At 39.5% G+C, this 24424-nt stretch overlaps 1 protein-coding gene across 2 annotated transcripts; it reads right to left on the bottom strand.

Annotated features, from left to right (window-relative positions):
* Positions 1-18607: 18607 nt before the first annotated feature.
* On the bottom strand, positions 18608-22418 carry LOC132393753 (uncharacterized). Of its 2 annotated transcripts, XR_009512070.1 has the most exons (3): positions 22218-22418; positions 19007-21939; positions 18608-18728 (listed from the first exon to the last, which is right to left on the bottom strand). XR_009512070.1 is itself a non-coding variant. In XM_059969149.1 (2 exons), the coding sequence occupies exon 2, from the start codon at positions 21770-21772 to the stop codon at positions 19331-19333; it is 2442 nt and encodes an 813-aa protein (XP_059825132.1). In that variant the 5' UTR covers positions 21773-21939; positions 22218-22418; the 3' UTR covers positions 18695-19330. The 2 variants fall into 2 exon arrangements, 1 of the variants encoding a protein (XP_059825132.1); XM_059969149.1 differs by having other exon boundaries at positions 18695-21939.
* Positions 22419-24424: the final 2006 nt, after the last annotated feature.

Here is a 24424-nt window from a genome sequence, read left to right as displayed (position 1 = left end):
CTCCACAGGATCATACTTTCCAATCTTCCTTGATTACTCCTTCAGAAATATATTTGCTACCATGCTCTTGCCTTCTGTTTGTCAAGTTAACATTGAGACTCCCTGAATAGAAAACAGATTTTCAAGGACGAGTTCCAGCTCATGATCAATATTTGAAAGCTGAAAATGGCCATACCAATAACTAAGGAAAACTTTCTTTGGCTTTGAATTTAAGATGCTGAGTTTCAAAATGGTATGGATTTATAGACTTCAATAAGAAGGCTGCTGAATTCCCAATGTGTGGAGTAATGTGAAAGCTTTATTGATAGAATTGAATGAAAATAATGTTATCAAGATATGACAGATGGCCAGATTGCAAATTTTCAGGATTAACCTGTTAGTTATACTACATTATGGTATTTAAGTGCACCATTTGTTATTTGTTAGATATTGGCTGGGATATTTAGTTATAACGTGTAATGTGTTTTAACAGTTAAAGTGATGATGATTCACTTCTGAACATAAATTGATTCACACTACTGTCCATGTTAGCTGCTCCAGTAAAACCTGTTTTGCATGCGCTGAAAGTTCACCATTAGGCCTCCTTCAGCAGTTCCACCAGCTGCGTCAGGATCCCACCACCAGTCATGTCGTCCCCCTCTGTACCCCTTCTGAAACCATTTTCTTCATGACTTCCTGGTTTACTCATCTTCCCACCCACCCTCCCTGTCACCTGCTATCTCACCCTGCAACTGTATGAAGTGGAATAATTGAGCTTAAACCTCTTGTCTCACCACTATCCAAAGACCTGAGGAACCCTGCCAAGTTAGGCAAAAAAAAAATGGAAATCACCGCTGGAACATCATCTACCGCATTTGGTGCTCTTAATGTGGGCTTTACATTGTGACACCTAGTGTACAACAGCTGAAAACTTTGTGAGCCCATGCTCAGGGCCCCAGTGGACATCTTGAACTACCGGTTGCATGTCATTTCAAGTCCCCTTCCCACTCCTATTCCAATCTATCTGTCCGTAGCCTTCTCCACTGCCACATGGAGGTTAAATATAGACTTAAAGATTAGTGCTTCATATTCTGTTGGGTTGTCAATGGTATGACATGTAAGGCCATTTCTGTATGCCACAGCTCAATGGTGTGAACATTGAATTCTCCAACTTCTCATTGCCCTCAGCCCCAAGGGTCCTTTCTCTCCCTTTTTGATCTACCCAATTTTTCACCCCTTTTTCTAACCTCCTGCAGACTACCCAGCCAATTTTGTTCTCCTTCCCTACCTGGTTCCATTTTCCCATCATATCTTCCATATCTGGATTAATTTATCACCCTCTGTACTTACCTTATTCTATTATCCACAGCATCTTGTGTTTCCACATATCACCTACCAGCTCTTCCTGTCTGTACATCTACACCCCTCTCCCCCACACCCACCCTGCATTTCTTTCTTTTTCCCCTTGTGTATCTCTATCTTTTACACCATCTTTTGTCTGTCCATGCCACTACTATCCTCCCCTTCTTCACCTGGCTTCACCTCTCCACCACTCTCTCTTTAACTCCACCTATTACCTGCCAGCCTGTCTCATCTTCTCTCCCCCTCCCCAACCCATTTGCACACTGGCTATCTTGCCTCTACTCTCTCACTTCTGATGCAGAGTCTTGACCCAAAATGCTGACCATCCCTTTGCCTCCACAGATGCTGCCTGATATGATGAATTCCTCCAACGTATTGTATTTTTTTGCTCAAGATGGCAGCATCTGATATTTCTTGCGTTTTTGTACTTATATGATTAAAAGCAAAGTGTTTAAAAAGAACTGCAATCAGTTTTGGAAAAAAACATTGTACAGTGAGTACAGTTGCTAGGGTTCAGCCTTTCTCCTAAAGAAGTAAGTACTGTGTTAGTCAACAGTTTGCACAAAGGATGAGGAGGTACCCTGAAGACCAGGCCAATCTTATTCTTATTCATTCTAAACTTGTGTATGTTGCTACTCCAGTGCACTTTCCAATTAATAGATTAATAGCAACTCCTACAATACAGATGGAGGAGATTTCCATGACAGTAAGGCCATTTCTATAAGAGGGTGATATGTGTATTTTCTCATTTTGACTGGAAGAAGAAATAAGTGGAGGTTGGGGCAATTAGCTTCCCTGGGAGGCTTATTCAGCTGGAGTATTCTGTGAAGTCCACCGTTCAAAGGAAGGTTGTGTGTGGAAACTGAAGTCCTGTAAGGAATTGTTATCAACCTGCCACAGTTGTAGTGGCAGAGCCACGCCAGGCTGGTTTGCCTGTGGCATTTAAGATTACTAATGCTCTTGTAGTCCAAAGCAGAAGAATTTTGAAAGATTCACCAGTTTACATTGTATCATGGAAAATGAGTGGGTATAGAGATTTCTATTCCAGCAAAATAGAATTCAATCCTTTCCTTCGGGTAGAGTGCAGAGCGAGGCTTCATCACTGGCATAGGGATCCACCATTAATGGTTTAATTATATAATCCAGAACCCTGTCAGAAATGTTTCTCTGCCCTAGTGTATGAATCAGATGAGGTTACACAGAGAAGAATGTTTAAAGAAAGCACCTGCAATATTCTTTGATACTTTCACATTGTAACATAATCACGCTACCATGTGTAAACATCATCTGTATGTTGGCAGAAAAAAGCCCATTCCCTTCGCTGCTGTTTCCTAATACCAATTAAAGTCACAATCACAAGAACTACCTGTAATGAGGAATGAGGAACAATGAGGAACACCCAGTCTTCATAGATATAATGAAGATTATCAATGCAAGCTGAAGAAAAGATACAAATGCCCAAATTGGTCAATTAATACTTTCCAATTCACCCTGGACAGCCTCTTTCATCTTAGTTGGGATTACTTGTTGCATCCTGACATACAGCCATTTTTCAGATCAATATGGTTCAAAATCTTACCAATGAGAAATGCTGGCATTTCAAGGCTGTTGACATCATTTCAGAATGTCACAGGCTAAATAAAAAGTGTTATTGGCACAAAACTCACTGTGAAATATAGGAGACAATTTTACCAATGGGTGCAAGAAAGCCAGCAATATGCCCTGAGGTGTTCTACTCTGAAAAAAATCAAAATGCTAATCTGTGTGAATAAACTTCTAGGGCTAGGCTGAGCAACATGCAAAACATCTTGGAGGAACCCTACCAAAGGGTTTCAGCCTGAAACATCGACTGTATTCTTCTCCTGGAAGCTGCCTAACCTGCCGGCTTCCTCCGGTATTTTATGTGTGTGTTGCTCAGATTTCCAGCACCTGCAGATTTTCTGTTGCTGATTAAATTTCTAGTCTGTCTCTTTTCACTCATTCAAGAGGAAGAACCTTGATGCTGCTTAGTTCTTTGTACAGCACATAAATCTGTTTTCTTGACTTCCATTTGCCCTTGCCAGCTTTCTACACAATGCATCCCCAGAGGCTATTGCCAAACTGGTGACAAGTTGTTTATATGAACTGGTGATTTCCTTGAAGGTTGGTCTTGAACAGCTCTGGGCAATAAAAAGTGTTGGCCTCATATTATAATACATTGTCCTGACAAGCTTTTTTTTGAGTCACTGGCTGACAAAAAGTCAAAATGACTGTGGAGGAGGTAGCAATGATGCCCTTAAAAAAAAACAGATGATTTGTCTTCCAGTAAGATATTTCCATATCCCAGCAAATGAAGTAGGATAAGAAATTGTTGGAGTAAACCTTCCATTACTACTCTAGTGCTAAGCTGCCAGCCCATGAACAGCAGGGTTGAGGAACTTACTTGTAGAAGATCTTCTTGAGGTGGGATTAATAACACACTCACTCATGTTGATCTCCCATAAGAAATGCTAATGCAAACCTCATGGGCATTGTGAAGAACTAACTCTGCATGCTCTCAAGCTCTCCACATGTGCAATTATAAATTACGACACTACCTTCCAGGCATGAATTTAAGCGTGTTTGAATTGCTCTACAGGCAGTTTGTCAGAAGCACAGAGCATCTAAAGATAAAATCACAGTCATCCTTAAACTTGCAGGGATTTTTCTTTCTCGATGATTTTTCAGCAAAACTGAATTGTACTGTATAGGACATTGGAATATTGCAAATTTCTTTCAAATATATTGGGCAGTTGTCTTTTGGTTGATACTCTCAAGTGATTATAAAAGTTTCCTTGTGAAGGATTTTATACCAGAAAATCGAAAGGAACATCCTCATTGTCCCAGTCAATAATCAATAACATTTCTGAAACATACCTCCTCTTTTCATACTGCTGTTTGTAGAAACTGATTATGTAGGAAATGGTATCTGCAGTAAAATTATTTTGTTAGCTATGGATGAGCTGAGACACTCTGTATGCTCTGTAAAATGGAGAATGATGCAGTTTTGTATCTCTCTCTAAGTGATGTAAAATGTGCTAAATATTTGGTCTTTTGTTTCTTTCTTGTGTTCCCTGCAAGCTGGAAGATTCTCTTGTAGATAATTTGAATATTAGTTCTAGGCAACCTTTTGAAGAAGTCAAAGAAATATGAAGCAGCTTGGTAAACTCTGCAAGGTGAGGCAGAACTGAAATAAAGTGAATAAGAAGGCAAAGTCATTGCGAAGACAACAGTTTTTTTCACTTGTATGCATGCAAGCTGGAGAAAATGAAGTGAAGATTGATTTCTTTTTGCAGGAAAGATATGGAAAACTAAGAAAGGGATCTATTGACAGTGATGCAGCTAAAGCAGAATGATAATCTCAAAGGGAAAAGGAACGAACAGGAAGAATGGATTGGTAGCACTGATGTAGCAATAAATTTCTTCTTGCACTGTAGATTCAGGACCATATAATTTGCTTTACCAAATTCCATACAATATTAGGGCATAAAAAGAGGTTACTTATCAAATTGTGAGCATGCCAGTTTTTTTTTCATTCTCATACCCTGTAACCCCATAAATTAGGCCTCTTCTAACTCAAGTGCATCTGTCCCTTTGAAAGTTCTTGTCAAGTATGATACTAACGTCCTTTCAAGTCATTTATTAATAATCCTGCCAGATCTCAATTTGAAATAAGTTCTATTTATTTTCCTAATTACTGTCACACTTGCTGGAGGCACTTGTCTTGCCTTACTTGCTCTATCAAAATCTATCACTTAAAACTGTTTTTAATAGGTTTCTGCTAGACCTTTTTCTAATCTGTGGAGAAAGATCTCAGTTTCTGCAATCACTTCACATAACTAGTCCTCATTCTGGGTGATCTCCTGATCATACAGTTTTTTTCATTTCCAGCTGACTCATTCTTTTCAGCACATATCACACTTCAGAAGGGAAGAGGATTTTCTGTTTCCTGAACAGCATAGATTCATCAGAAAATTCAGAGTGCCCTGATTAAATTATTTTGGTTGGTTCTTCAGAAAGTTTGAATATAAAAAGTAAACCTGCCTTTTAAGAGGCTTGTCTTAAAGGGAAGATGTACTTCTCCTTTAAGAAAAATGCATCTTCTAGCGTATCCAACTGATGACCTATTTACAGTAATATATCCTGACCACATATTAGAAAAAAAATAGACTTCCTAGACTTGCCAGACAAAGATTACCTTCACATAGTGGCTACTGACATATATTCCACCAAAAAATAAGCTATAATTAACTCTCATAAACATTCTTTTTTGAATTTTTGCTGACTGTGGAAATAGCGGGCAAATGAGCACTTTGAAAAATTCATTCCGAGTCACTTCAAAGATCTCCGCAAGGCATTTGCTTATATGGTGGATTTCAAGGTCTGAAAAGAAGCAAGCTGATAAAAACAATAATCACAGCTTAGCAAAATTTACACTTAATTCAAAAATCTGTCAAACAGGTGCATATCCGAATGAATGCTTGAATAATGCTGATTTTCTCTCAAGTAAACTGCTCAACAATAACTGTCCTCTCTTATCAATATTACATTGAGCTGGGAAGTGATTTTTTTGTGATTATACATCCTGTGCATTCATAAATTAAATGGTATAGTCAAAGGATTATGCAAGTAAACAAATAGTGATCAGGTAACTGGTTAATAGAAGAGCCATGCAAAATATTGAAGTGTGAAATGGAGAGAATTTGGATGCTAAATCAAAACGGATGCCTAAGGCACTGTGAAGGTTGATTAAAATGAAACAAAACAGATCATATATAACAAGGCTGCTAAGCTTCAGATAAAAACAGGACAACCAAAGAGTACAGATTATCATCAGGAGTATACTGTAGATTGTATTTTCAGGATATATAAAATAGGATCAGAACTGTATATTCAAAAAACGAATAGGAAGCTACAAGATTGAAATTAAAGTCTGGATTTTAAAAGCAAAATTGACAAAACTATAGCTAAAGAAATGTTTGAATTCTATTTTTTAAAGAAAAGGTTAGCTTTATTTGGCACAACTAGAGTGAAATGCATAAAATCAAATTAGCAAGAATTATGCTGGGGAAACCCGCAAAGGTTGCCACACCTCTGGTGCCAACGTACTATGTCCAAACTAATCTTATCTCACCAACCTTAACCATACATCTTTGGACTGTGGGAGGAGACCATAGTATTTGGAGGAAACCCACGCAGTCACAGGGAGAACATAAAAACTCCTCATTGACAGCAGAAGGAGTCAAACCCTTTGTTTCTTGCTGCTGTCTATGAGGGGTTTTTACAGCTCTTACTGCTGGTGCATCAAATAAGAAAGAAGGAATTTAACCATAGAAGTTGAGATAGGGCAGATAAGTTATTAAAACGGATTGTATTGAGGTGGCATGATGGTATAATGGTTAGTGTAATTCTATTACAGCATCAGCGACCAAGGTTCATCTCTGCCACAGTCTGTGAGGAGTTTATATTCTCGCTGTGACGAAGTGACTAAGTGCTCCAGTTCCACTCCCCCACATTCCAGTGAAGAGGCAGCTTCAGTGAAGAGAAGTGTTAGAAGCAGCTGTAAAAATAAAACATATAATGAAATTATATGAAAATATTTAGAGTATATTAGTTTCTTCTTCTAACTGGACTGAAACTTCACATGATCTTACTTATAGCATCAAGGAAATACATGATCTTTTGTAGTAGTTGACTCACCAAGCTGAAGCAAAATACATACATTATTTAAGTCACAGAACTTCCTTGGGTTAACGACACCCCATTAACCTTAAGTAACAGTCTTACATATAAGGTAATAGTACTAAGTATAATGCACCATACTACTTGGTCTTTAAGAATAAAAGAATGTATAAGATTTATGGTGTTAGAAGTGTCTATCTAGCATAGTATTTTTTCCTGAGCTCTCCACCCAGAGAATGGGCAACAATCCCTTCCCCACCAATGAGAGAGAGCACAATTTGCCAAGTATAGAGCCGTTTTCTCCCTCGAAGGTTCATTTGGGGGCGCTGCCTTAGAATCAGCCTGTTCACAGGGCACTGAAACCTCAGCGACCCAGAGGCATGCTCGACTTCGAGGCCGCATTCTTAGACAGACAGACATACTTTATTGATCCCAAGGGGAAAATTGGGTTTTGTTACAGCCGCACTGACCAAAAGGATATTAAAAAGTGGACAGTTCTGAGCCCCTAAGAGTGGGTCCCACCACCACAATGACCTAAAGTCTGAGTGTAACTCCAGATCAACGTCTTCACTACCTTTTGCTTCTCAGAAGTATGACTCCTAACCTCAGAATTACTCTGTTTTGATGAAGATATCCCAACATGCTAGTTTCACATGTCTTGTAATGTTTACCAAATACCCAATAGACCTCATTTGTATTGCTTCAGCCATCTTACTTAGAAACCTTCTAAATATACCTTCTATTTCAAAATTCAGGAATTAACCATTCTGTTTTAATTCATTGAGTCACAGTGTACCAGTGTATCACTATCATGATATAGATTCTCATAGTAGGCATTTGATCTTGCTCCTGCTTAATGTACTGGGTTCTCCTTATCATTGTGCTATGGAGTATCAGAGCATCTTCCCCAGAACATCAATGGAGCACATATTTGTTGTGACACTCGACTCTAAAGCAGGGGTTCACAAGTTGGTGTCCATGGATCCTTTGCTTAATGATATTGATCCATGGCATAAAAAGGTTGGGAACTCTAGCCCTAAACAGGATGGAAGCATGATACATAAATGTTCCTTAGTTCATTACATGGCATGGAGTCCTAAGGTAGCACCAAACCCTCCAAACTTGAAGTGACAGAGTCGTATTATCTTCCCTTACCCTATAATGACAAAGGAAATATGTCTTTTGGCACATGCTATGCATTTCAGGCTGTGAAAAAAAAATTCAGATGGACGCAGTAGAGAGTCAAGCTCTCAAAGCTGTAGAAATAGAAATACTTAACTGTGAAAACATTTTATTGGATTGGAATAGAACACTATTTCCATAAGGAAAGAAAAAGATCATCAACTTGCTACAGAATGCAGGAATTTGCCCTAGTAATGGAAATGCCTTAATTACGTGCACAAAAATTATTAAGGATTGGTGCAACACTGATCAGTTTTCATTTGACATTAGAATGGAGAAGTTCAATCTGCTTGTTCAGTTGCATATTACCAGCTCCAAGGCTCTGGAACCAAGTGCTGGAACAAAGGTAAAATCTCCAGTTTTAGCTTAAAGGACAGAAGAGGTGAAAAATGCAGTGAGAATAGAATTGATGCAAATCCATCCCACACACTGTGCAACAGGTTGGAGGGCCAATAAATGTAATTGATTTACTTCACAACCCCATTTCTGCTCAAGAACATCGATCTATCTAGCATCTATCAGAAGAAAGCAGACTGCTTATTAATTGTTGAAAAAATATATCTAGGATAGAGACAGAGCCTGACCCTGATCTATCGATGTGTAATGGAAGTTTAATCCATCAGTTTACCAAGTGGGTAAAACACTGCAAAATTAGCTACAGGCAATGACTAAATTGACTGGAAGCAATATATTGAAGGAGACTCAACTGAAGGTACTCACATCATAGGGGTCTGTGAACTGCTCTGATCAGTATATTTCTAAGGGAGTTTTCAGTATGTAAGCTTTTGGAATGGCATATTTCTTGTGTAAGCCAATTTTTCTTAAAACTATAGTCAAAGCAAATCTGCAGAAAGAGTGGAAGCAACAACAATAACTACAATAGCAATCTCAAGAAAATTATAAGCAACAGGCTAACCAACTTGAGGGCAACAGATGCAGTAGGTACTTGTTCTAAGAGTGAACTACTCCAGGTCACAATAACATCAGACTATAGCACATAGGAGTAGAATTAGGCCATTCGGCCTATTGAGTCTGCTCCGCCATTCCATTATGGCTTATTTACTATCCCTCTTAACCCCATTCTGCTGCCTTCATCCCATTTCTTTTGATCCCTTTACTAATCAAGAAGCTCTGAACCTTTGCTTTAAAATACCCAATGGCTTGATCTTCATGGCCATCTGTGGCTAAAGAAAATCTTCCGCTAAAGGAAATTCTCCTCATCTCTATCCTGAAGTGATGTCCTTGTATTCTGAGGCTGTGCCCCCCAGTCTTGAATGTAGAAAAGGAACATCCTTTCCACATCCACTCTATCTAAGTCTTCCAAAATTCGATAGGTTCAATAAGATCTCTACCTTCTTCTAAACTCCAGTGAATACAGGCCAGATCCATCAAATGTAATTCATGCATTAACTCTTTTTTTCCCTGGGATCATTCTCACAAACCTCCACAACACCCTCTCCAATGCCAGAACATCCTTTCTTAGATAAGGGCCCAAAACTGTTAAGCGCATTCTCAACATCCCATATACTCAATCCTACCTTCTTATTACTCAAAGCATATGTCTTGTCTGGTTAATACCACCTTGACTGAAAGATATTATATCTGGAATCTGCACATTGCACATTGCAAAAAAGTTTTGTCAGTGTCTATCAAGGCCACAATCAGTTTTAGAATTTTGCATAAGCACTTTCCAAATTAATGCAAGTTACTTAATCACATTTCTCAGTCTGGAATGAGCAGCTGCATCTGGTTGATGAAAAAAAAATTTTTGGCCGCATAAATTAAGAACTCATCTAAGTCCTGGATTCTAGTATCGGAAAAGATAAGGGGTCTCCCTTGTGCAACAACAGCTGCTTCCCTTATATATCAGGTAATTAATGCAGTCATGCCTACAGCAAGAGTGTATAACCCATGGTGAATCAGAATGGACTAGTTATGCCTACGCCAAGAGTACATAAGTAATGCTCAATCAAAGTTGACCAGAAATTGAATGAATTTCCTATCCCATGATTCCGTGGGGAATTGAGTGTCAGTGTTAATCTTTACAAACAGGTTGTGTATTGAAAGAAAAGGAAATCTTGGAGAATTTGTTTAGAAAAGTCAAGGCCTTCTTCGGGATATTGCTATGTGATGGTGTTACCAAGTTACATAAGTAAAATGTAAGTAAGTTCCTAAAAGGCTAGGTTTGTCCTCAACGAGTTCAGGGAAAAAACGTATTAGCAAATTTGAGAATGCTGAGATTTGATAGCTAATTACTGGAAATCAGAAATTCATATACCAGAAGTCCCATGGTCTAGTTGTAGAATTTCAGATGGCTGTTGTCAAATGTATTTTTTTGAAGCCTTAGGGAAGGCAATTTTGAGAAGAACCTCACAAGGAGATGTTCCATATTCTGTTGTCAGAGTGAGTTCTATCTAAGTTTAAAGAATAAATAACATTTAAGTTAAAGAATAGCTTACAAGGGAACTGCAAACAGAAGTGACCACCTCTAGAGCCAGTGTCACTCATCTCAATCTGAAGAATTAAACAATTTGCTTAGGAACACAGTGGGTCAAGCAGCATTGATGAGGCAAAAAGATCATCATTGTTTTCAGCGAGAGCCTGCATTAGAATCTTGCATTAATTTTCCCCCCACAGATGCTTCTCAATCAACTGAGTTCCTCCTGCAGTTTATTTTTTTGCTACGTGTTTTAGCACCTGCTTTTATTTATGGTAGCATGAAGAACATTCCTCGAACTCAGAGGAATTTGCTTCAGCTAGCCTCTTGCCCAGATGTTTGGTTCAGAGCCTGCAATGATTTTGACAATTCATTGCCATACCAGAAATTTCAGCTCAATGCTTTTAGAAGTACAGGATTTCAGATTTACTTTTTTTTTAAATTCAGAGATTGTCTTTTGTGACCACTCAGGCATATTCAGTCAGCTTCAGGTCATGAATATGCTTGACTCTTTCCATTTTTCTGTTTTATATCCTGTGTTATTCTCTCTTTTGCTGTTTGTGTTTTTCTCTCTTTTGCTGTTTTTTTCCACATGGGGAGGGTTGATAGTTGTCTTGGTTCCCTTCAGTTTTTTTTCTTTCATAGTTGTCTTAGGGAAGATGAATCTTAGGATTCTTTATTGCATACAAACTTTGATAGTAAATGTACTTCGAATCTTTGAATCTCTACTGTGTCACAGAGCTGGGAATCTCGTTCACATTACTATATGTGAATGTTCATCCATTACTGTATAATAGTATGGTAATTTTTACACTACCATCTTATCAGTGTGGACTTGTAAATCTTGGAAATATTGTCATCATTGACTTGTAAATCTTGTACATCTTATTTTTAAGGTAACTTATTTTTATTCTTTCTTACTTCTCTTTTAATATTTGTATACAGTGCACTTGTAATGCTACTGTGACATGGTAATTTCCTTTGGGATCAATAATGTTTCTACTGCATCTATCTATCTTTTTCCATTAGCTTTGAAGCAAGTCTAATCCAATTTTGAAGTATGGCCTGGCACAAGGTGCGATGTAAGCAGTTCTGTTTGCAGCTTTGGTCTGTGAGTAAGACATATCTCACAATGGTCTGGCTGATATCTTTTTTATTCTTGGCCTGCACTTCACTTCACAAGCTCTTTGTTTATATTTCTACTCACTGAGACACTCTTCATGTACCTTTTGGAGCATTTCCTTGCGTAGCGACACTGGAATCACAAACCTGTTCCCTTTGAAGACGACATCCTCCGCTACTGACAGTTCAGCTCTGCATGCACAATAATCCCGAATACACATTGGACAGTCACTCTTAGTTGCTGGCCATCCCTTCTGTATTGACTCTAAGTACTTTTATCATTTCACTCATCCTTGCTGCTGTCCTAGTCTCCTCTGCTCTATTGGGAGGTCTGGAATAGAGGTGACTATAATGTCGACATAGGCCTGTATATCAGCATTAATCCCTTGGTCACTCTTTTTCTTGTTGTTGATTGCTTGCAACAATGCATCAGCAGCAAATATCTATTTTCCCAGTGTGTAAGTCACCTTCACATCATATTTCTGCAGCCTTATCAATATGCACTGTATCCTCATGGGACAGTTATTCAATAATTAAAACCATTGGTTTATGGTCTGTCTCCACTTAAAAAGCTTGTTCATTGATATACTGATGAAACCTTTTGCATGCATATATGCTAGTGAAAAGCTGTTCCTCTATCTGTGAATAGTGGCTTCCACACTTGTTAAAACCCTTAATGCATAGGCCCCATGTTGCCATGAGTTATCATACTGCTGCAGTAGTACTGCTCCAAGACCAATACCAAGCCACATTAGCCAAGATCCTAGTACACCTTTGCAGATCTTAAAACCTCCGCAAGGGCTCTTCAGTTATGAATTTTTTTCAGCATCTGGAAACATTCTTCTTGCTTGAGAGATCAAATCAACTAATTTTGCTACTCAAGGGTGCTGACACAAGGATGAACTTCACTAGGTAATGTCCCACCTCCTCCTTGCTTTGGGGCCTCTCTATGTTCTCAATGGCTGATGGTATTTCTTGGGTTAGATTTCACTCCTCTTCCAATATGACATCCCCTATTAAAGCCTGTGTCTTAACACCAAACTCACTTTTCTCTTTATTTAATTTTAAATTGACATTCTGTGTCACATCAAGCACTTGTCTCAGTCAGGCATCATGTTCTTCCTTGCTGGACTCCAGAAGATGATGTCATCCTTCATGGTCTCAACGCCAGGTATGCCCTCAAAGATCACGTGGATGGTTTTATTCTAGACTTCTAGTGTGGATGGGATCCCATAAGGTAACCAAAGAAAGCAATATCTACCCTCTAGTGTGGTAAAAGTACACAGCTGGAAACTTGCTTCATCAAGTTTCACTTGCCAAAACCCGGACAATACATCAAGTTTGCTAAAGCACTTGGCACCTGCAAACTGGGACATAATCTTCTCCTGTGATGGCAATTTGAAATGCTCGCTCTTGATGGCTTTGTTGAGATCTCTTGGCTTTACACATACTCACAATGCTCCATTTTACTTCAGCACAAAGACCAGGGAGCTCATCCGGTCTGTTGGTTCCTTACTTTTCTGAAGGACATTTATCCATTCCATCCATTCTAGTTCTTCTTTAAGTTTGTCTCTAAGTGCAAATGGAACTTTCCTGCATGCATGGACAACAGAACCTACTATCTCATCTACATGGATTTTGTGCGTACTAGGTAGGTATCCAAGCCCTGCAAAGACATTTACATACTTTTCCACGAGTAGAATGAAGACTTCTTTAGTCTGTGAAATCAAGCCAAAGATCCTTTACAACAGGTTGAGCTATTCACATGTGCTGAGATCTAATATTGGCTATACTCTCTTTTCTACAACCAGTAGCTTCCCCTTTAGGTGCTGTCCCTTGTGCTTGAAGGTCACCACACAGCATCCTTTAACTGGAACATTTTCTCCACAATAGTCAGTCACTTTTAATTTCACTGGGTAAATCTTGTTCTTTACTTTAAGAGTCTTGTAATCATCCATGGATAACAATTCTGCTGTAAGCTTAAATTGACTTAATGTCTCATTCAGACACTGGAACAATCCATTCTGTCTTACCAGCACCAGAAGTCTGTAAAGAATCTACAAAGAAGTCCTCCATTTCTTCAGTAACCATATGCTCCTTTCTCTTGGTAGCCCCAGCTTTGCAGTACCTTGCGAAATGATTCTTCTTCCCAATTATTACAGGACTTTCCATAAGCAGGGCATGTTATTGTGATGTGCCAACCTCCACATCTGATGCATTTGGTGTTTGAGCCTACCTCTTGGCTATGCCGTTGCTTTGGGAAATGCCCTGTGCTCCGCCTGCCACTCTGTTTTCACAACATGCACTTTTATTTCTGACCTGTGCAGCTCTTTAGTTTGTGCTCATGTTGTCTCTACTGCCCTAAGCATATCCACAGCTTTTTCTAGCATCAAACCTTTTCATAGAGCTGGCTTTCTCTGAGCCCATTAGCTAGGATTCCACAAACTATTCTGTCTCTGACTAGTGAGTCTCCTGAACCTCCAAACTCACAGGACTCACTCAGTGTGTGAAACTCAGCTGAGTATTGGTCAAAGCTAACATGTTTCTGGATGCAGGAAAATAACATATCTTCCAAGTGTGATGTTATTACTTGGGACAAAATTCTCCTCAAATTTTGTCATCAGAGTGCCCAGTGTCAAGGCTGTTTCATCAATTTGAAAGCTATTGTAGATGTTCAAAGAACCTGCACCAAATATTTACAATTTTTCCTCCACCTCACCAGCTCAGCTCACTGGTAAATATATATTGAATCACTGTTGAAATGTTTCCAGTTATCAGCTGGATTGCTGGTAAACTGCATAGGTGCAGGAGGACTTAACTTATCCATAATCTCTCACCTGAATCTCTTGGAGAACTTTGAGACATCATGCTCTCTTGCCAGCAGCTTCTCTCCATTGGAACCTAGCACTCTCTTTCTTAGTCTCTCGTAATATTCAGTTACGCTTTGTACTTCGACCTCTTGCTGGTTGCTGACATCATGTTACGTTTATTCTTGATAAAAAGACAAGCATGTGTGGGTAAAAAGCTAACACATTTATTTGGACACTCTAGACGTGATAGCTATTAGTTCCCCACTTTTGCACATGTTCCCAGTTCATCCACATCACTCCCAGTTCCTCGTAAACTGCCCACATTGCATACTGGGAACTGTTTTTTATTACATACACACATAATAACACATATCCTGCATAATTTTACTTGCCTCTACTGCCCTCACTGTGCACAGCTATGCAGTGAACTAAACAACTTCCCAAAAATCACTCAAGATGGAAGCTTTCTCAGGATTTTTAATAAGATCTCTTTACAGTGAAACTGCAGTTATCTAAAATACGTATTAAATTCAATACAGAATCGTTGCATGTCTGAGCGTATTAAAGTTGTCAATTTTTCTCACAACTGGCGTTAACCAAAGTAATATACATATGCAGCATGTCATAATTGTGCAGTGTAAACAAGAATAAACTAGTGGTGCAAAGATAAACTCAAACACAATCTTCCTTCAAAATATATGTATCTACTAAATGTTTATTAATATTACCAGCAAGATAATATTCACAGGATGTAAGATTCACAGATATTGCCGTTTCAAGAGAAAATAAGGAGTCAATGGAGATGACTGTCTTCAGATCAAATCAAAACTAATCTGTGCAGGAAGTTATATGAGAAAACAGCTCATGTATAGGAAATTATGTTCATACAAAATGAACTGCACCTGTTTCACTGAAAAGGCAATTTTCAATGCATTATCAAAGGTCAGAGTCACTTCTGAAAAGAACTGCCTCTCAATCTAGTCATCATTAATTCCAAATTCTAACTGTCAGTTTGTATCTCTGTAAGTCTATTGCCATATATACAGTTGTGTAAAGACTACCTCAATTCAACCACTGTTTTATTCTGTTATCTTAACCACAACTTACACTGTGATTCTTCAAGAAACCTAGTAATTCCTTAACTTTCTTTCTTGGTCCCACATGACTTTGGGAATTATTCTCCCTACCATGAATATGTTATGTTGTAACATATAAAAAACTAGATGCTAAATTTCATCATTTAGTCTACCAATTCGCATGTCTCCAATGTTTCCTTTACATGAAATCAATCAGAATGGCGTCTGCCAAAACTGAATCAGTGTTGCAAGAAAAGATGACATAACCTTTACTGGTTTAGAGAACATCGAACAAACATACATATTCCTTCAGATTACTGCACTGAATTAGAATAATAATTATAAATATTCATGCACAGAGTTTGAAGACTCCTATATTATTCAGAAAGTTGTGCATGCTTTTCTACAACCAGTTTATCAATCTTTGAGAGTTTTTAAACCAACACAGGGATTGTCTTTCAGTTTTATTCTTGAATGTCACTTTATCTGCAGCACAGCCAAATTAGAGAATCTGGATTCACAGAAATAAGATGAATCAAATGGTAAAAGTGGTATTACCGCATTAACAAAGCCAGATATTCTGAACCACGATCAGCCAACCTTCTCCAAAACTTTGATTTTTAAATTGATTCTCCTGTGCTCTGTCACTCTGTTCAATCAGCTTCTTCCAACTATCATTTGGAAAAGGAGATAAAGTTACCATTTCTGCTATAAAAGACTTGATAATCCACTCATTATGGAGAGCATTTCCTTCCAGAAAATGTATTTTTTTAACATATGTCTGAGAGAAGCCACATTATCTCTTGTTTAGCATCAAAGTACTGTGCAGGTTTGATGCTGATTCATTGAGAGTGACTGGTTAAAATGTGAGTGAGATATTTGAATTATTCTTAATTGTTGCTTTACAGATGTCTGGTTTTCTAAAGCGGTATCTCCAATTTTATTTACCCTGCCATTGGTGAACATCTGGCCTAATATCAAACAGCTAACTAAAATTATTTTGTTTATTTTATTGGATAAAATATTGCAACCTAAAGAGAAGTAAGTATCATAAATAAGAAGGGAAAGGAGGCAATATACTTAATTTTTTTTATATATACGAACCCTGGGAAAACAGAAAATCAAAGGCTCCCATAACTTACATAAACCATGAATATATCAGCAGTCATTACTATGTGAGACAATTAAATGTTTCACACAGTATGCTAATAAATAATGAAGATCAAAACTAATATTTAATTTAGTCACATTCTGCTGAATAAATCAGTGACAAGAAAGTACTCAGATGCATGATTTTAATGCATATGCTACATTATATCTACAACATTACAAAAAGAAAAAAACACATAGTATTCTGAAAATCTTGGTCATGAGTCTATAAACATACTGTTGTCTCTTACATTTAAAGTAAAACAGTAAATAGCAACAGATATCTTTGTTCACAAAATTATTCCAAGATTGAAAGGAAGAGAATTTGAAGGCTCTTGGCCCGTATTTGCAGGAATTCAGAAGAATGAGGAGTGACCTCAGTGAAACCTATTGAATGGTAAAAGGGCTTGGTAGAGTGGATGTGGAGAGGCCATTTCCTATTATGGGAAAGTCTAAGACCAGTGGACACAGCCTCAGAACAGAGGGATGTCCTTTTAAAATGAAGATGAGGAGGAATTTCATTTGCCAACAAGTGCTGAATCTGTTAAATTCTGTGGAGGCCAAGCCTCTATGTATATTTAAGGTAAAAGCTGATAGATTCTTGTTTGGTCGGGACATGAAAGGATATGGGGAGAAGGCTGTAGACTGGAGCTGACAGGAAAATTGAATCAGCCATGATGAAATGGTGGAGCAGACTCGATGAGCCAAATGGCCTAATGCTGTTCCTACATCTTATAATCTTAACTTACTTTTTATAAATCATTCCTGAAATGCTGAAATTTCTCTTTTGCATACACATACACATTAAATGCTCTTATGTCACCAAAAAGTGAAAGGGAATATGCATATATTATATCTTATAAATCAAAAGTTTAAATTTGTCTGTTTTCTGAAGAAAATATTTCATTCATTTGGATTAACATTCATTTGAATCAGAGAGAAAATTTTCAGATGCCTTAGTGTATTTTTGATTTCTGTTCATCTGTCTTTACTCTTGCCATTATCAAGGACGTGTATTTTCCTTTTCATGTTGGTACAGACAAGATCAGAAAAACTTGAAAAGTGATGGAATGATGGCTTGTCTTTGTTTTAAAATATGCACCAGCTTTTCATGAGATAGTTCTGACTTATCTAATTAAATTGATTCGAATAGGATTAGCTCATCGTGAAAATGTTGCTTCAATTCTGTGGTATAAAAAACAACTACTTCTAAAGAGTACTACTGAATGTCAGTTATGTCCAACATGCTGTGTTTAAATAGTATACCAGAATCAGAATCAGGTTTAATATCACTGGCAAATGTCATGATTTTTTTTTGTGACAACAGTACAATGCAAAACATAATAATAGAGAAAAAAAACACAGATGACAGTAAATACACACACACAAAATAAATATAATAGTTAAATTAAACAAGTAGTGCTAAAATAGAAATTTTAAAAATATCGAGGTAGTGTTCATGGGTTCAATGTCCATTCAGCAATCAGATGGCAGAGGGGGAAAAGTTATTCCTGAATCACTGAGTGTGTGCCTTTGGGCTTCTGCACCTCCTTCCTGATAGTAGCAATGAGAATAAGGCACGACCTGGGTCATGGGCATTCTTAATGATGGATGCCACCTTTTTGAGGCATCACTCCTTAAAGATGTCCTGGATACTACAGAGCATTAACATGTCAAATCAAAAGCAAGTTTTCTGGCTTCTTTCAAATAAGTTAAGCTGTGTTTTGAATTTGTTTTTAAGTCAAATAATTTTGATAATTCTGTGAAACAGTCTTGGGTGAGTGTAACGTTCTCCTTCGGGTGTAACGAAACGCCGAATTTAACGTCCGGATAAACCACAGTTAATAAGAACCAGATCGCAGCAAGATTAACCATTTACTGTTCACTCTTCACATTAACATATGGTGAAAACTGTTGATAAAACAATACAAGATTGATACAGTATTTGTTCCTTCCTTAATATCACATTTCAAGTGTAAATACTTGCAAAGGTGACTATAACTACATTACACTAAGGTGCAGTATACAGGGAGAGTTTACCTGCTCCATTGACTACTTTAAATACACTTCCATGCAAACTATCCGCGACTCTTTAACTAACGAAAGCATAAACATTATCTACCGTCGTTACTTCTAACAGGATCAGCATTAACATCTTAGTTCAATATATCGATTATCTATTAACTTACAGCGTTGCTCTCACTGTGATTTCTCATGCCTGCAAAACTGCTTGTGCTCAGGTGAGCCTCGTGGAAAGCCCCCACCCTCGCGCTAATTTCAAACCGGTGTTTTCCCACAAGACGCGGCGAAACCGGATGTGACGTCATCGCATGCCGATATATTTTACATGCAATGAATACACTTTAAACACTTCTAATTCTAACTAGAAAATACTATTGAATGAATTACTAAGCGAAAATATTATAAACTAAATAACTGTCGTAAAGACAGCACACTCCCCGCTTGACCTTCGTAAGGTCACAATGAGCAGAGTACAAAACTTAGTCTCTTAATCAGTCATTGGGTAGAAGTAGAATAACTTCTGTAACTGGCCCTTGGTAAATTTTCACATCGCCTTGGTCGGTAGTCTTCAATTCGATCTTCCTGACATGTCCATCCCCGCTAGGGAATGTAACAGTGATTCTGGCCATTGGCCAGCTGTTGCGGGTGGCTTGCTTGTCCCTGAGCAGGACTAAGTCTTCAACTTGAAGATTCCTTCGGGGTTCTGTCCACTTTTGTCTCTGTTGCAACAAAGGTAGATATTTTTGTCTCCAGCGAGGCCAGAACTGATTTGCCAGAGCCTGGACTTGTCTCCATTGCTTTGTGTACAAATCCTTGTCTGAGAAGTCTCCTGGTGGAGGAGGTGCTCCTGCCTTCTGCGTAAGGAGCATTGATGGCGAAAGTATAAAGGGGTTTTCTGGGTCAGAAGACACAGGTAGGAGTGGTCGTGCGTTTATAATGGCTGTGACCTCTGCCATTAGGGTGCACAGTACCTCGTGGGCCAATCGGGTGTGTTGCTGCATTTCAGGTTTCCTTTTCCGGGTTTTCCGTAAGGACGTGAACTGTTTGACTGCCTGCTCTTTGTTATCTGGTGAGCGCTGGCATGGTTCTCTGATAGGCAATGGGGCCACCCCATTATTTGCTTCATCTCTGAAGACCTTGGTGTCTTTGGGTTTTAAAGAAATGGTATCTTGAGCTGATTGTGCAAGTTTGTTGTCATACTTCGTTAGAGCGAAGACTGACTGGCCCAGCGACTCGTCGCTTGCCTCGCGCTTGTTAACGCCTTGTTGTGCTTCTTTGATGCACGGGACACTCGGGCAGGGTTGAAAGATTGAATGGCAGCCACTCTCTAGCACATTGGTCTTGAGTGTGTTAACCATCGGTTTCTGTACGTCACCGAGACACACCTCTCCTATCACCACCCAGCCCAGATCCAGACGTTGCGCGAAGGGGGCGTCGAGTGGTCCATTGACCTGCTGCCTAACCTTGTGTACCTGGATAACATCTCTTCCTAATAGCAGGAGTATTTCCGCTTTCGGATCCAGTTCTGGGATGTGTTTGGCGATGTGGTGGAGATGCGGCTGGTGTAGCACCGCACTTGGTGTCGGGATCCCAGCGCGGTTATTCATGATTTCATTGCACTCTAAGAGCGGAGGGAGACAGATGACGACTTTACCATCCAGGGACTCGATCTGGATGCCTTCTGCCTTCCTTCCTTGGGTTTTCATGTTGCCTGAGCAAGTTTTGAGGTAGTATGGGAACCGCTCACTCTCAATGTTGAACAATTTAAAGAACTCTGGACTGACTAGTGAACGATTGCTCTGATCGTCCAGAATCACATAGGCTTTGATGGCCTTGTCTTTGGCTCCTTTAGGGTACACCTTAGTGAGGCAGATCTCGGAACAAGAACGGCTTGACTGAGTTTGACCGCAAACTTCTGTACAGTTCGAGCTGACAATTGTTGTCCCGGAGTGAACCTCTCCCTCCACGCCGTCCTGTTGTGGGGGTGAAGGAGCGTTGACGGTTCTTTCATTCTTGACTTCATCACGGAGCCGCGAGGGTAAATTCTCTTCCTCGTATGGATGTGATGCAATCGTGACTCTCTGAGGTTCCTCGTAGCTGGGGAAGTTATCGAATACGTATGGAGAGGGGAGACGAGCCTGCCTGTCTATTTGAGATTGTACATAGTCGCTTGTGCGTTCCAGTCTGGTCCTTTCTAAAGTAGATCTTACTTCGGTCAGATCACGCGACCCTTCAGCTTGTTCTATGTACTTTGCTTCCGCCATGGCAGCTTCTTCTTCTCTTTCTCGCTGCAGCACTTGCAATTCTGTCGATATTTTTGTCATTTCCAACTGGGTTTCGGCTTCTCTGGCGGCCTCTTCTCTTTGTCTGGCGGCCCTTTCTTTCTGGATTTCGGCTTCTCTGGCGGCCTCTTCGGCTTCTCTGGCAGCCTCTTCTCTTTGTCTGGCGGCCCTTTCTTTCTGGATTTCGGCTTCTCTGGCAGCCTCTTCTCTTTGTCTGGCGGCCCTTTCGGCTTCTCTGGCGGCCCTTTCTTTCTGGATTTCGGCTTCTTTGGTGGCCAGTTTCATTTTCAAAACTGCTTCTTGTCTGGCGTAACGCAGTAGCACCTTGGCGGCTTCTGCCTTTCTGGCGGCCCTTTCGGCTTCTCTGGCAGCCTTTTCAGCTTCTCTGGTGGCCAGTTTCATTTTCAAAACTGCTTCTTGTTTGGCGTAATGCAGTCGCACCTTGGCGGCTTCTGCCTTGGCTCTTGCCTGTGCGGACTTACTTGATGTCGTTCTACTGCCCTTGTCGCTGGGCGCCATCGACTTGATCCCGGATCGAGCTGACATTGCAGCACTTGGAACACCTGATAACGCCTGGGTGGGCTTACTTGATGTCGGTTTACTGCCCTTGTCGCTGGGCGGCGTCGACTTGATGCTGGATTGAGCTGACATTGCAGCACTTGAAACACCTGATAATGCCGCTTTTTCACTGTAACGTTCTCCTTCGGGTGTAACGAAACGCCGAATTTAACGTCCGGATAAACCACAGTTAATAAGAACCAGATCGCAGCAAGATTAACCATTTACTGTTCACTCTTCACATTAACATATGGTGAAAACTGTTGATAAAACAATACAAGATTGATACAGTATTTGTTCCTTCCTTAATATCACATTTCAAGTGTAAATACTTGCAAAGGTGACTATAACTACATTACACTAAGGTGCAGTATACAGGGAGAGTTTACCTGCTCCATTGACTACTTTAAATACACTTCCATGCAAACTATCCGCGACTCTTTAACTAACGAAAGCATAAACATTATCTACCGTCGTTACTTCTAACAGGATCAGCATTAACATCTTAGTTCAATATATCGATTATCTATTAACTTACAGCGTTGCTCTCACTGTGATTTCTCATGCCTGCAAAACTGCTTCTGCTCAGGTGAGCCTCGTGGAAAGCCCCCACCCTCGCGCTAATTTCAAACCGGTGTTTTCCCACAAGACGCGGCGAAACCGGATGTGACGTCATCGCATGCCGATATATTTTACATGCAATGAATACACTTTAAACACTTCTAATTCTAACTAGAAAATACTATTGAATGAATTACTAAGCGAAAATATTATAAACTAAATAACTGTCGTAAAGACAGCACAGTGAGATTTAAGCAACATTTTTGTAATTCTGGAATCGGGAAGCCACTGAGGAACCAAGTGACTAAGACATTCAGATGAATGTTACCTGTAGTAGCTGTTTATATTCCTATTTTAAACCTGTTGAAAAATTGTGTCCTAAAATTGTGCCAAAAATGTTATTTTCTATTACACTCTGTTTGAGGGCAAACAGCTTCCAGTTGGTTTCACATGAGTAGTTTGTAACATGTGTCAGGCTTTTTGGTGAGTGTGCTGAACTGTATTATAGACCTGAGCTGGGCTTCTAGAAAATTTACAGAATTGCTCCAGTATATTTACAGCAGATTGCAGGGCATCTGCCTGTATGACTGCCTGTTCCTCCATTTCTTTAAATTGTTTGCTCTGTGGAGTGATTACTATATGTAATGGAGACATAATTCCTCACTGGGAAATGATATTTCAATCTTTTATAAGCTGATCCCTCTCTCTAGGAATATAAAATTGCATTAATAAGCTTTACCAAATGTAAAGCCATTATAAGATTACAGTTGTTGGTGTTAAAATATTGCTTTGCTGAAGCTGCTGTTGCTTCATACGCTACAATTATATCCGATCTATTATGAGCCATTCTTGCAATATTAACGCCTGACACTTTGTCATTACTCAGCCTTCTTCTCCTCCTATCCCCTGTACTACGTGAACTTAGTGATAGTTTAAAACAGCATCTCTCCATATCTGCATGCTGACATTCAAATTCCTTAAATTCTCACAAATCTTCAGGGTCTCTCCTAACTTATTTAATTATTTGTTGTCACATTTTGTCTACAGCATTTACGTGCTTATTTTCTACTTGTTCAGCTAACAAGAAGGTAGAGCAGAACGCAGAACAGTACAGGGCAGGAACAGGCCCTTTACCCAATGATGCCTGTGTCATACACATTGCAAAATGGAACTAATTATTTATTGCCATAAAAGAACCTAATCCTTCCGTTCTGTGCATGCTCATGTATTTATCTACCTGCCTCTTGAACACCACAATGGTCTCAGCATCCACCACTACCCCTGACAGCCCATTCCGGACCCCCACCACGAACCTGTGCCATACATCTCCTTTAAACTTTCTCCTGTCATCCTGAAAAAAGGCCCTTTAGTATTCAACAATTGCACCCTGGGAAAAGGATGCTGGCTCATTAATCTCTCAATGTCTCACAGAATCTTATAAAAATTCTGGAGCAGCCTCTGATGCTCGAGAGAAAACAACCAGAGTGCGTCCAACCTTCCTGTTAACTCATACTTTCTAATCCGTGCAGTATCCTCATAAACCTCTTCTGTAATTGGTCAATATCTTGTTGTACACTTGGATAGTCTTCAACACAGATATATATAATTTTGACTAATTGGAACATTTTGGGACCAGGATAGTTTGTCCCAATTAAGCGGTTGCACTAATTAGCTGAAATTTCATGGCAATAGTTGAAAAATTTTTAAAAAACTACCTTTTAACTGAGTAACAAATTATATATTTAAATGAGATATAGAACACATTAGAACAATACCAATACCACTGGAGGTTGTCCATCATATCCATGGATGATAAGAATCTTGTGCAGGAGAGTTTTTAAAGTGGAAAAGCTGTTGCACTGGAGAGATCCCACTGTCTCAGCCTCGGAAGTCCGGGCCCAGTGGGGCAGGCTGATGTCACTGGGACTTTCCCTGGTTGCATTGGTTTACCATGACTTATTCTGTGCCTTATCTTGTCCTTTGCTTCCCACGTGTCATTGCAGAACTGCCTCCCTGGTCATTGGCTCTCACTGTAGATTTCATCTACCCAGTCCACCGGAGCTGACTCAGCATGCTAGGACAGGCATATCTCTATCGCAGTGGGCTGTGGGGCCTGTTGGCTGAGCTCCCCTGGTCTAGTCCACCCGTCCAAGCAGTGTGCTGGGGTGTGGCCACTGTTGCATG

Source organism: Hypanus sabinus, chromosome 5 (genome assembly GCF_030144855.1).
Source record: "Hypanus sabinus isolate sHypSab1 chromosome 5, sHypSab1.hap1, whole genome shotgun sequence".
Classification (NCBI taxonomy): Eukaryota; Metazoa; Chordata; class Chondrichthyes; order Myliobatiformes; family Dasyatidae; genus Hypanus; species Hypanus sabinus.
This window is presented reverse-complemented; position numbering and strand designations above follow the sequence as displayed.